The sequence below is a fragment of the Cervus canadensis genome, chromosome 26, assembly GCF_019320065.1.
Source record: "Cervus canadensis isolate Bull #8, Minnesota chromosome 26, ASM1932006v1, whole genome shotgun sequence".
NCBI lineage: Eukaryota > Metazoa > Chordata > Mammalia > Artiodactyla > Cervidae > Cervus > Cervus canadensis.
The window spans coordinates 37,337,428-37,350,573 of NC_057411.1; the positions used below are offsets into that span (position 1 = coordinate 37,337,428).

Sequence of the window (13,146 nt, forward strand, 5' to 3'; positions counted from 1 at the left end):
ATCATCAAATTAAAATTCTACATGGAAAGTAAATTAAGCCCTCTGAGTCACAACTAGAAATATCCTGCTTGCTATGATATTTTTAGGGTTTGTTTTAAGTTATAGAATATACATGTATATTTTCTAGGTATTAAAAGCTCATAGTAAGCAAAAAAATAAAAGTCAGAGCCATTAAGAAAGTTCACGCTTCATTTCTTCTCTTTATTCCTTTGCTTTAAACTCTTTAAGAACTCTTCCTAGAAAGAGACATTCTGAATCTGTACCAAAATTTGGGGAGATGATTTAAAAATAACTTCAACCTACACAGAAACTTTTTGGAGTAAAAATAACAGCTGAAGTTTTAAGATTTTTTTGGATAATTTCTTAAATTCAGACTAGTCTCAAAATATGTAAAAAGTAAACTTTTGTTTGTTTGCTTTTGGTTTGGTTCTTAAGGGCTAATGCCCATGGTAAATGACTAGGATCATGGACACTAAGGAAATGGCTTACAATCACAAAGCTTGCATATGGTCCAGATATTCTAACCAGAAATTCAGGCCTGCTCGTTTTCCACCAGGGCACTATCACAGCTGCAACTGACTGCATTAACCAAACATGTATATCATTCATTCATTCATTCATTATGCAAATATTTGGTGAGCGCCCACCCAATGCCAGATACTATTGTTAGTACTACAACACAGCTGTGTGCAGAAGAGACAAAATCCCAACAATGTGCTGCTAATAATTCAACAACTGGCTGGGGGTGGGGGAGGGAAGAGGACTTATCTGCACCAATTGTTTATTTACATAATGTACATATTCCTGTCATGACAGAGTTCAACCTACCAACCCAACATCACTGAACTTCAAGCGGGGAAGAGGTGTGCACACTCAACGCTTGTGAGCCTTGTCAGCCTGTGGGAGCTCACAGCACATCACTGAAAAACTTCCGTGCCCAAGTGAAAAATGTATTCCAGCAGAGAGAAACAACATGCTAGTCACATATATCAAAAGCTGTCATGGAGGGGACAAAAGAAAAAGACAAAGAAGTTGGGTAGGAGGTGTGAGATAGGCAGTGTGGAGTAGGAAGGGGCAAGTTTAGATAGATAAGCAGGAAAGACTCCTTTAAAAATGAACATTTGAGCCAAGTTCTGAAGGTAGTGAATGAGTGAGCCAAGTGGGTAATAAAGGAAGAGCATTTTAAGGAAGTGTGTCTAGGTGGCAATACCCAAGGCAAAGGCTTGGGTATTTATTTAAGAATTTTTACCATTAGTGAGGTGGGAAGACATCTCACTGACCAAATGGTTTTTCTGTTTTGTTTGTCTTGTTCCAAGCAGTGACGTGATCTCACTTATATTTTTAAAATATCTCTCTTGCCGATGTTTTGAGAGTAAACCCCTTGGGGGTGAACGAGGTGGAAGCTCCTGCAATAACCCAGGCTTGGATAAGAATCAGTTCAGTTTAGTTGAGTCGCTCAGTCATGTCCGACTTTTTGCGAACCCATGAACCCCAGCACGCCAGGCCTCCCTGTTCATCAACAACTCCTGGAGTTTACCCAAACTCATGTCCATTGAGTCGGTGATGCCACCCAACCATCTCATCCTCTGTTGTCCCCTTCTCTTCCTGCCTTCAATATTTCCCAGTATCTGGGTTTTTCAAATGAGTCAGTTCTCTGCATCAGGTGGCCAAAGCACTGGAGTTACAGCTTCAACATCGGTCCTTCCAGTGAACACCCAGGACTGATCTCCTTTAGGATGGACTGGTTGGATCTCCTTGTAGTCCAAGGGACTCTCAAGAGTCTTCTTCAACACCACAGTGCAAAAGCATCAATTCTTCGTCACTCAGATTTCTTTATAGTCCACTTTCACACCCATACCACACCATACTAGAAAAACCATAGTCTAGACTAGACGGACCTTTGTTGGCAAAGTAAGTCTCTGCTTTTTAATATGCTGTCTAGGTTGGTCATCACTTCCCTTCCAAGGACTAAGCGTCTTTTAATTTCATGGCCACAGTCACCATCTGCAGTGATTTTGGAGCCCCCCAAAATAAAGTCAGCCACTGTTTCTACTGTTTCCCCGTCTATTTGCCATGAAGTGATGGGACCAGATGCCATGATCTTAGTTTTGTGAATGTTGAGCTTTAAACCAACTTTTCCACTCTCCTCTTTCACTTTCATCAAGAGGCTCTTTAGTTCTTCACTTTCTGCCATAATGGTGGTGTCATCTGCATATCTGAGGTTATTGATATTTCTCCTGGCAATCTTGATTCCAGCTTGTGCTTCTTCCAGACCAGCGTTTCTCATGATGTACTCTGCATATAAGTTAAATAAGCAGGGTGACAGTATACAGCCTTGACGTACTCCTTTTCCTATTTGGAACCAGTGTGTTGTTCCATGTCCAGTTCTAACTGTTGCTTTCTGACCTGCATACAGGTTTCTCAAGAGGCAGGTCAGGGGGCCTGGTATTCCTATCACTTGAAGAATTTTCCACACAGTCAAATACTTTGGTATAGTCAATAAAGCAGAAGTAGATGTTTTTCTGAAACTCTCTTGCTTTATCTATGATCCAGCGGTGTTGGCAATTTGATCTCTGGTTCCTGTGCCTTTTGTAAATCCAGCTTGAACATCTGGAAGTTCACGGTTCACATACTATTGAAGCCTGGCTTGGAGAATTTTAAGCATTACTTTACTAGCGTGTGAGATGAGTGCAATTGTGCAGTAGTTTGAGCATTCTTTGGCATTGCCTTTCTTTGGGATTGGAATGAAAACTGACCTTTTCCAGTCCTGTGGCCACTGCTGAGTTTTCCGCATTTGCTGGCATATTGAGTGCAGCACTTTCACAGCATCATCTTTTAGGATTTGAAATAGCTCAACTGGAATTCCATCACCTCCACTAGCTTTGTTTGTAGTGATGCTTCCTAAGGCCCACTTGACTTTGCATTCTAGGATGTCTGGCTCTAGGTGAGCGATCACACCATTGTGATTAACTGGGTCATGAAGATCTTTTTTGTATAGGTCTTCTGTGTATTCTTGCCACCTCTTCTTAATATCTTCTATTTCTGTTAGGTCCATACCATTCCTGTCCTTTACTGAGTCTATCATTGCATGAAATGTATCTCTAATTTTCTTGAAGAGCTCTCCAGTCTTACCATCAGAATGGATCAGAATGGTAATGGAGAAATTGGTGAGATTCTAGATATACTTTTAAAGGGGCGCCAACAGAATCTGCTGACAGATTGTATGCAAAGTGTCGTCCAAAAGATGATTCTGAAGATTTTGTTCTAAGCAACTGGAAAGAGGGGTTTAGCATGTACTGAATTAGAGCAGAGCAATTTTGAAGGGAAGGTCAAGGATTTGGTTTGGTATATGTATCATTTGCTACACCTATTAGACATCTAAGCTGAGCTGTAGAACAAGCAATTGGGTATGTTAGCCAGGTTTCAGGGAAAGGTTTTGCTAGAGGTGTAATTGGGGAGTATTCACAGTATCGGTAACATTTAAAACACTAGGACTCAAATGAGAGTCCCACAAGAGAGAACATGAACTTAGTGATTTAGTTAGCTACTTAACAAAAACATATTCTCAGTGCTCTGCAAGTATCAACTCACTTGAGTCTCATAAACCTACTACCTTTTCCCTTTTTATTAATTAACCAAGGCACAGTAAGGTTAACTAACTTGCCCAAGCTCACAAGTAAATGGCTGAATCAGAATTTCTAACCCGGGCTGTTCAGATCCAGAGTTCTTTTTTTTTTTTTTAATTTTAATTAAAGGAGGATAATTACTTTACAATATTGTGGTGGTTTTTGCCATACATCGACATGAATCAGTCACGGGTACACATGTGTCCCGCCATCCTGAACCCCTCTCCCACCTCCCTCCAAACCCCATCCCCCTGGGTTGTCCTAGACCACCAGCTGAGTGCTCGGCTTCATGCATCAAACTTGCGCTGGTCATCTGTTTTACATACGGTAATATACATGTTTCAATGCTATTCTCTCAAATCATCCCACCCTCATCTTCTCCCACAGAGTCCAAAAGTCTGTTCTTTACATCTGTGTCTCTTTTGCTGCCTTGCATTTAGGATTGTCATTACTTTCTCTCTAAATTCCACATATATATATATATATATATATATATATATATATATATATATATATATATGTTGATACACTGTATTGGTTTTTCTCTTTCTGACCTACTTCACTCCAGATCCAGAGTTCTTATTAGAGAAATTATCTGAAAGCCTGGAAATTTTTGGCACCACAACAATTTAGAGGCCAGGGAAATAAAATAGATCAGAAAACCCTATTCATAGAACATGATACATTTTATTTTTCCATAGAAATTCTAACTACACTCAGTGTGAAGAGTAGATTTACCAATGTTTTGTTTCCTTTGCACTTGCCTATATCTTCTATAATAAGCATGTTACTTCTAGAATTAGAAAATATTGTATTAAAATAATATTATTTTGAGTTGTTTTTTAAACCTCATTTCAAGGGACATATGTCATTCTGTGTATACAACCCATCTCAATGAGAAAATACAGAAAAAAATCATTACAGAAAAAATGGAAGTGCTCTCTGCTTGGAGTATGATTAGAGCTACTATAAAATTTACCAGCCACATAACAATTCCTAGGGTAAAACCGAGCTCTATTAATGATACAAAGACCACAGACTTAAGTCAGAATGACCTAAACAGACTGGGTACCAGTGCCTCAGGTGGACTTTTTCTTAAGACTATCATTTGTATGAATACAAGAGTGCAGACCCTTCTATTGCCCATGTACACTACCTTCTCACTAGTAGGTTAGAGATACCTTTATTTGTCATTATTGCTGCTGGTCTTATTGTTTCCCAACTGCTGGCTAGAACAGGGCATTGAAAAACAAACGGAGGACTGTGTGTGTGCTCAGCTGTGTCTGACTCTTTGCGGCCTCATGGATTGTAGCCCACTGAGGCTTCTCTGTCCATGGAATTCTCCAGGCAAGAATACTGGAGAGGGTTGCCATTCCCTTCTTCAGGGGATCTTCCCAACTCAGGAACCAAAACCCTGTCTCTTGCGTCGTCTGCATTGGCATGTGGATTTTTTACCAGTAGCGCCACCTTGGAAGCCCAAGCCAAGCACTGCCTACATACTGTTATATTTGAGTACTGGAGAGACTCTACTTGGGGCTCATTAGTCCTTGGATGAAACATAGTATCATCTATTTCAGCTATTTTGATTATTTAAACTACATTTTAAGGATTTGAAAAAGACATATTAGTGATGTTAAATATAGTAAGAAATCACTTTCTACAGTGATTAAGTACAATATTTACAATCATTAAAAAGAATTATCTTAAAAAAAAAAAAGAATTATCTTCATTCCTATTCTAAGATAAATGAACTGGGGGGAAAAAATCTAGGCATCCAATTCTACTCCCTAGGCTACTTTTAATTCTACACTTTAGTGTGAAACGTGCAAGATGGAATGGCAAAATGGAAATACAAGGGAATATACTGTACCTTGTTTTACCTGTAAGGAACACACACCTGACAAAAGGCAATTTTCACATCCAAGGTTGGTTCACTGCAGTAGTACAATAAATGGAGGCTCATAAATACCTACAGAAAAAAAGGGGGCATGAATTGCTAACTCACCTAATCATTCATTATTTAATAGTTATAAACTTTAGTATAATTTGAATTATACACAAGGTGTCATGCACAACATATATTTGGCATAATCCTTTTCAGACCAGTGCTAGGTACTTTTCACAAATTTCAAATATTAAATAAAATAAGGTTAAAAAAAAAAGGTTTTATCAGCTATAATGATGGATGCCACCACAATCATAAAGACTAGATATAAGAAATTGAATATACCTAATATGTTAAAGTTAATTACATCCTATCACAGAGCACTTTCAGTTCTGGGCTTTGCTGGTGGCTCAGATGGTAAAGAATCTGCCTGCAATGCAGGAGACTCAGGTTAGATCCTTGGGTCAGGAAGATTCCCTTAGAGAAATGAATGGCTACCCGCTCCAGTAGTCTTGCCTGGAGAATCCCATGGAAAGAGGAGCCTGGCAGGCTATAGTTCATGGGGTCAAAGTTAAGTACATCTTATCACATAGCACTTTTCAATTCTAGGCATCTAATTCTTAAAAATATCAAATATATGCTCAAGAAGATACATATAAGAATATTTATTGTAGAATTAAGGGATATTAAATGAAATTTAGGGCTCTCCCGGGGTTCAGTGGTAGAGAATCTGCCTGCAATGCAGAAGAGGCAGGAGACTCTGGTTCAGTATCTGGGTCCAGAAGATCCCCTGGAGAAGGAAAAGACAACCCACTCCAGTTTTTTTACCTAGATAATCCCATGGACAGAAGAACCTGGTGGGCTATAGTCCATGCAGTCGCAAAGAGTCAGACAGGACTGAAGCAACTGAGTACACACTCAAATAAAATTTAATTTATAATAAAATTACAGACAGGACTTGGAGTAATTGAATCAGAGCTTAGCGTATCAGCATAGATAAATGATGCTGATGCTGAATGGGGAAAAAGTAGCTTTCAAAAAAGTATCAGTATCATTAGTAGAATAAAATTTTGAAGTATATAAAATAATATAAATTGCTTTGTTATCTAACTATACAACCAGAGAGTAAGGCAGATACTATATTAACACGTGTTTAATTATGGTGGTAAGAAAAGATTTCAAGTATATTATTTTTTGTATGTTGGAAATATTTTTAACTTTGTAAAGTTTCAAGGAGAGGATAATAACCTAATGGTGGAAATGCCAAATTAGGTACTAGGTTATTTGGAAATGATGAGGCAGCATCAGAAAAATCCAACTGAAATCTTATTCAGTTCAACTAAACACACTTTATTGAATATTTATTATGCAAAAGATACAATTCTGTGAGATTAAACAATTTTAAAACCATTATTGACAAAGACTTCTGTTTCAGGCAATATGAATGGCTAGATAGGCTGAAAACAGCTTTCAGTGCAAAATTGCTAAAAAGGTTAGATGAAAGAGACAAAATATCTTTTAAAATGCATAGCTGCGCTGCTCAAAAAAAATGGTAAGAAAAATTCTGAGAGACTGAAAACAAAGTGAAAGGATCCATGCAGAGAAGTAAATGAGCTGAACCTGTCACTTGTGCTCAGACCATCTGCTGATGTCTTAAGATCAAAACTTTAGCTTTTAAAGGGCAGCAGGCAAGAAGCCAAAGCTTGGAACTGATCTGTGATGGGTAGTCACACTGGAAACACCTGCATAACATTTACTACAAGAAGTTTCAAACAAAACTCTGGAACAAGCAAAATAATTCCAGAAGGTCAGAATTGCAAATATATATACACATATATATTTTTTACATTAGAATGTATGTAGATTTTTTAAATACAAAGAAGAATGGAAGGAGTAGAATATATAAGACATTTCTGAAGAACAAGGTGGATATTTTGGGGGGTGGGGAGAAAATTGCTCTACCAGACAATAAGATTTAATATAAAGCTGTAGTATGTAAAGCTACAAGGTATTGATGCTGAGATAGTTGCTCATTCATGTCTGACTCTTTGTGGCCCCATGAACTGTAGCCCACGAGGCTCTTCTGTCCGTGGAATTCTCCAGGCAATAATACAGGAGTGGTTAGCCATTCTCTTCTCTGGGGGATTTACCTGACCCAGAGATGGAACCAGGGCCTCCTGCATTATAGGCAGCTTCTTTACCATCTGAGCCACCAGGGAAAGAAAGTGAAAGTGGAAGTAAAAGTCTCAGTCTTGTCTGACTCTTTGCAACCCCATGGACTGACTATACAGTCCATGAAATTCTCCAGGCCAGATTACTGGAGTGGGTAGCTGTTCCCTTCTCCAGCGGATCTTCCCAACTCAGGAATGGAGCGGGGGTTGCCTGTATTGTGGGTGGATTCTTTGTTAGATGAGCCAACCAGGGAAGCCCAAAAATAATGGAGTGGGCAGCCTAACCCTTCTCCAGGGGATCTTCCCAACCCAGGAATCGAACCAGGGTCTCCTGCATTGCAGGTGGATTCTTTACCAGCTGAGCTATCAGGGAAGTCTGATTAATAGATCAGAGAGCCCAGAAACAGATGCTTACATTCAGGGAATCAAACAGATAATGTTATGTTAATGTAGACGTTTAAACCTGGTTATATTAAAGAAATCTGGAGAAAGATGAAACTGTGCATTAAACCATGCAGAGACAATTGGTCATGAATATTGGGGCAAGGGGAGAAAGGACGTACACCCTTTGCTAAGAGACAGTTGCTTCTCGTATTTGTGCAAGTCTTACAGGCAGAGGTGCTGGCTGTCTTTATTCCGGATTATGTTCTCAAGGATAGTTATAGAAAAAACAGCCTTGGAAGGGAAAGATGCCACTCTCTGGAGTATAAAGCAGGTTTTATTACTATTTATTATCCAATATAATATAGACAAGGTGCCCCTCTGGGTTAAAGGTCAAGCATGCTAACCTCCTACTACAAGAGATTTGGGTAACCCTCTTCTGTAACACAGCTCACTGTATGCGCGGTAGTCATCTGACCTTCCTCGAGTCACCCGGTGGGAACTGGGTTTGAGAAACTGGCATGAATTCCGACACTGTAGCTCCTGCTATTAATGTGAGTAGTAAAGAACTTCTCACCTGACTCGGGAATTGCCCGAGTCTTCTTCTGCCCCAGCATCTATAAAACTCTGGCAGGCTACCGTGTTAGCTTGCAGGTAGAGTAACATCTTAGACTGTTAAAAGTTCTTGACAATCTCTACCTCACATTGTATACAAAACACAATTCCAGATGGATAAAATTGTTGAAGAAAGTCCAAACTTTAAATAACATGGAAGGAAATGTAGTTGAATGTCTGAAAAATACATCATAAGTAATATGCAAGTTGCTGGTGGGAGTTGGGAGGGAGGTTCAAGAAGGAGGACATATATGTATACCTGCAGCTGATTCAGATTGATGTATGGCAGAAACCATCACACTACCGTAAAGTAATTATTCTCCAATTGAAATAAAATTTTAAAAAAATATTTAAGTTGCTAACTTATAACGGAAACTGTTGACAAAACTGACTACTTAAAATGAATTATGTATGTTTATGAAAAAATGTGACAGGGTAAAAAAGTAGGCCATAAATTCAGAAAAGATATTTGACAGACACATACCCAGAGGAAGATTTATCCAGAATCTATAAAGAGCTCCTAAAATATAAGAATAAAAAGGAAAAAAAAAAAAGAATAAAAAGGCAAAGAATCCACAAGAAGAATGGACAATAAAACATGGATTACATTTCATAGAAAAAGAAATGTAAAAGCTTTCATAAATATATATGTAATTTTAAGCCACATTGAGATATTATTTTATACCTATCAAATTGATAAAAACTGAAAAGTATGATAATGTTTAGTTTTTACAAAGCAGTTGCTCAGATGGGGATGTTTATACACTGCTGATAGTTATACACAACTGGCAGTTGGAATAACCAAATTTAGGGGCAAAATAGCACAATGAAATAAACTTCTGCATACCCTACCACCCAGCAATTCTATTTCTACACATATTTCCAGAGACACTCCTGTGTTTTGCTACCAGGATACATACAAAAGGCAGTTCATTAGAATACGTTTGTAATGGTAAAATAAATAATAAAAACTAATACTAGGAAAAAACAAATAATCATAGCAAGACCAATGAATAAACAAACTATGGTACATTCATTGAGTACAAAGCAATGAAATGGTTGTTCAAATAAACAAGCATCAAGGTAACACAATATCATAAACATGTTAAACATGAAAAGAAATCCTACAGTATGTAGTTTCTTTTTTCTTTGATTGGGCTTCTTTTGCTCAGCAAAATGCTTTTAAATGTATCCATGTTGGCATAAATATCAGTAATTGTTCTATTTGTTGCTGAGTAAAATGTATCAGTTCATTTATCTATTCTGTTTTTAGACATTAGAGGTGTTTCTATTTTTTGAATATCAACAATGTTGCATGAACATTTATGTACATGTATTTTTGCACAAATACGTTTTTATTTCTTTGGGGAAAATATCTAAAGAAGGAATTGTTGGGTCATTGGATAAGGATATATTTAACTTATTATAAACTGTTAGACATATTGTCTACCCAATGTAGCAATGCATAAAAATTCAGTTGCTTCACATCCTTGCCAATAATTGGTGTTATCAGTTTTCTAAATTTTAATCATTCTAGTAAGTGTTTAGTAATATTTCATTATAGTTCTGTTTTTTTACTTCCCTGATGACTAATAGTGTTAACAACTTTTTCATGTATGTATTGGCCATTTATTTATCTTATTTTGTGAAGCACCTTTTCAAGTACTTTGTCCATTTGGTGGGACTGTAGATAGGGGAAGGGAGTTGTCTTTTTATAGAAATTTTAGAAATTCTCTGTTTCAGATAAAAGTTTACTATTACTTACATGTATTATGAATATTTTCTTTCAGTCTGTAACTTACATATTTGGGTTATTAATGTTGTTTTTCAGTGAATAATAATTTTATGAAATTTACTTTACAATTTATTTTCCTTTAATTATTAGTGTTTTCTTGGTTTTGTCACGGATCTTTGCCCACCGCAAGTTCATTAGGATTTTCCTGCCCATTTTTTTCATGAAGCTTGACATTGTTTTTTATTTTTAGGTCTGTGATACCTCTCCAATAAATTTCAATTCATGCTATGATGTATATGTTGAGATTCACTTTTATTTCCTTAATGATACCCAGTGGCTCAAACATTCTTGGTGAAAAGACTTTTCTTTCCATATTGAGTTGTCTTACTGCCTTGGTTCAATTGACTGTACCAGCACAAGTCTATTTCAGCACTCCATTCTATTCCATTTATTGTTGTCTGTCTTTAACCCAACATTATCCTGTCTTGAAAACTGTAGACTTATTACTGTCTTAAAATTAGGTAAATACTTCAAATTTTTCTTTGTTTTTATTTGGGAGACTAGTCAAGGTCTCTGCATTTCCACATTAATTTTAAAATCAGCCTAGTGTTTCAAAATATTAATAAATTAAAAAAGAAAAACTTCCAAAATTTTGTTTGGGATTGCATTAGAACTATAGACTACATTGGGAAGAACAGATATCTTAATGTTGAGTGTTCTATCCACCACAATCATAGTATATTTGTCCATTTACTTGAGTACTCTCTAATTTATCTTGGTAATATTTTGTAGTTTACAGTATATAAATATACCTTATATGTTTTTTAAGTTTACTGTTAAATATTTAAATTTTTGATGCAATTATAAATGACATTTTCATTTTCATTTCCTAAACACTCATTTCTAAAAATAAAGTCAATTTTTGTAAGCGGCCTTACATTTAGAAGCTTGCTAAATTCACTTATTATGTGTGTGTTAGTCACTCGGTCATGTCTGACTCTTTGGTACCCCACAGACTGTAGCCCACCAGGCTCTTCAGTCCATGGAATTCTCCAGGCAAGAATACTGGAGTGGGTTGCCATTCCCTTCTCCAGGGGATTTTCTTGATCCAGGGATTGAACTCAGGTCTCCTACATTGCAGGTGAATTCTTTCCTGGCTGAGTCACCTAAATCTAGTAAATATTTTGCTGATAGTTTAGGAGTTGCTTTATGCACAAAAAAGTCTTCAGTGAAGACAGTTTTTGCTTTTTCCTTTCCAGTACGCCTTTTTTTTTCCCACCTAATCATCCTGCCTCTGAAACAGCATTGAATAGAAGTGATGACTTGCTGATAATCTCTGCCTTTTAACAGATCCACGTATCCATTTTCATTTAAAGTAATTATGAATGTTAAGTCCATCATCATACAATTAGTTTTGAATGTGTGTACTAAGTTGTTTCAGTCCAGTTCAGCTCTGAGACTCTATGGACTGTAGCCTGTCAGTCTCCTCTGTCCATGAAGTTCTCCAGGCAAGGATACTGGACTGGGTAATAATGCCTTCCTCCAAGTGAATTTTCCCAGGGATCAAAACCACATCTCTTAGGTCTCCCACATTGGCAGGTGGGTTCTTTACCACTAGCGCCACCTGGGAAGCCATTAGTTTTGTCTTTATTCTTTTACCCCAATTTTCTGGAAGATCCTTTCTGTAAGAATTGAGTATTGTTTTGTTTCCTGTTTTATTTTACATAATAAGTTATCAGTTATACTTCTTTTTCTTTTTTTATCAGTGTTGTTCTAGAGTTTGCAATCTTCATTTTTAATTTTTAGTAAATTAGATTCAAATACTATTATTCTACTCCACACGTGTAGTTTTAAAAACTTACAATAGTATGCTTCAATTTTCACCTCTAGTCCTTTAAGGTATTGTTATCGTATATTTTATTTATACATATTTTATAAACCCTACAGCACACTGCTATTATTTTTCCTTTGCTTAAGTCATTCTATTTTAAAGAAATTAAGAATTTACAAAGAAAAGTATTTTATATTTAATTATGTATTCTATGTGTGTGTGTAGTCATTTCATATCTCTAAGTTTATTCTTAAGCACTTATATTCTTATATTTTCATGTTATTATAAATGGCATTTTTATTTCACTCCCATTTTCCAAATGCTCATTTTTAGCATTTAAAATATGATTTTCCAAGACTTTCCTGGTGGTCCAGTGGTTAAGACGTCACTTTCCAATGCAGGGGGTGTGGGTTCGATCTTTGGTCAGGGAGATAAGATCCCACATGTCTTGGGGCCAAAAACCCAAAACATAAAACAGAAGTAATATTGTAGCAAATTCAATAAAGACTTTCTACATCCAAAAAAAAAAAAAAGGTTGTTCCATCGCCGTTTCACTACCTCATGCGTGCGTGCATGTTCAGTCACTCGGTCATGTCCAACTCTTTGTGACCTTATGGACTGTAGCCTGACAGGCTCCTCTGTCCATGGGATTTTCCAGACACGAATACTGGAGCGAGCTGCCATTTCCTCCTCCAGGGGATCTTCCCGTAGAGTGCATTAAATGGGAAAATGTTCTCCCAGCCACTCTTAGTCTTTTCCTTCTTCTCACAGCACTTTGTTCATACTTTTATGATGAGTATCTTATAATACTGTAACTGTTCATATGTTTGCTCCATACTACATACATTATGACCTTCGGGGAAAATGATTATGTTTTATTCATGCTCACAACACCAGGACAG

General features: G+C 37.0%; 1 protein-coding gene across 9 annotated transcripts in view; it reads right to left on the bottom strand.

Annotated features, from left to right (window-relative positions):
• The window catches only part of MAPK10 (mitogen-activated protein kinase 10), a 603,644-nt gene that overhangs the window by 166,895 nt on the left and 423,603 nt on the right, over nt 1-13,146 (bottom strand). For 7 of the 9 annotated variants that reach the window (XM_043448312.1, XM_043448311.1, XM_043448318.1 and 4 more), the window contains exon 3: nt 5,524-5,595. The exons of 1 other annotated variant lie outside the window; for it this stretch is intronic. In XM_043448312.1, the coding sequence (XP_043304247.1) occupies nt 5,524-5,589 (66 nt within the window). In that variant the 5' untranslated portion in view covers nt 5,590-5,595. Of the gene's footprint in view, nt 1-5,496; nt 5,596-13,146 lie in introns of all 9 variants that reach the window. One more of the 9 variants, XM_043448315.1, reaches the window with a different exon arrangement.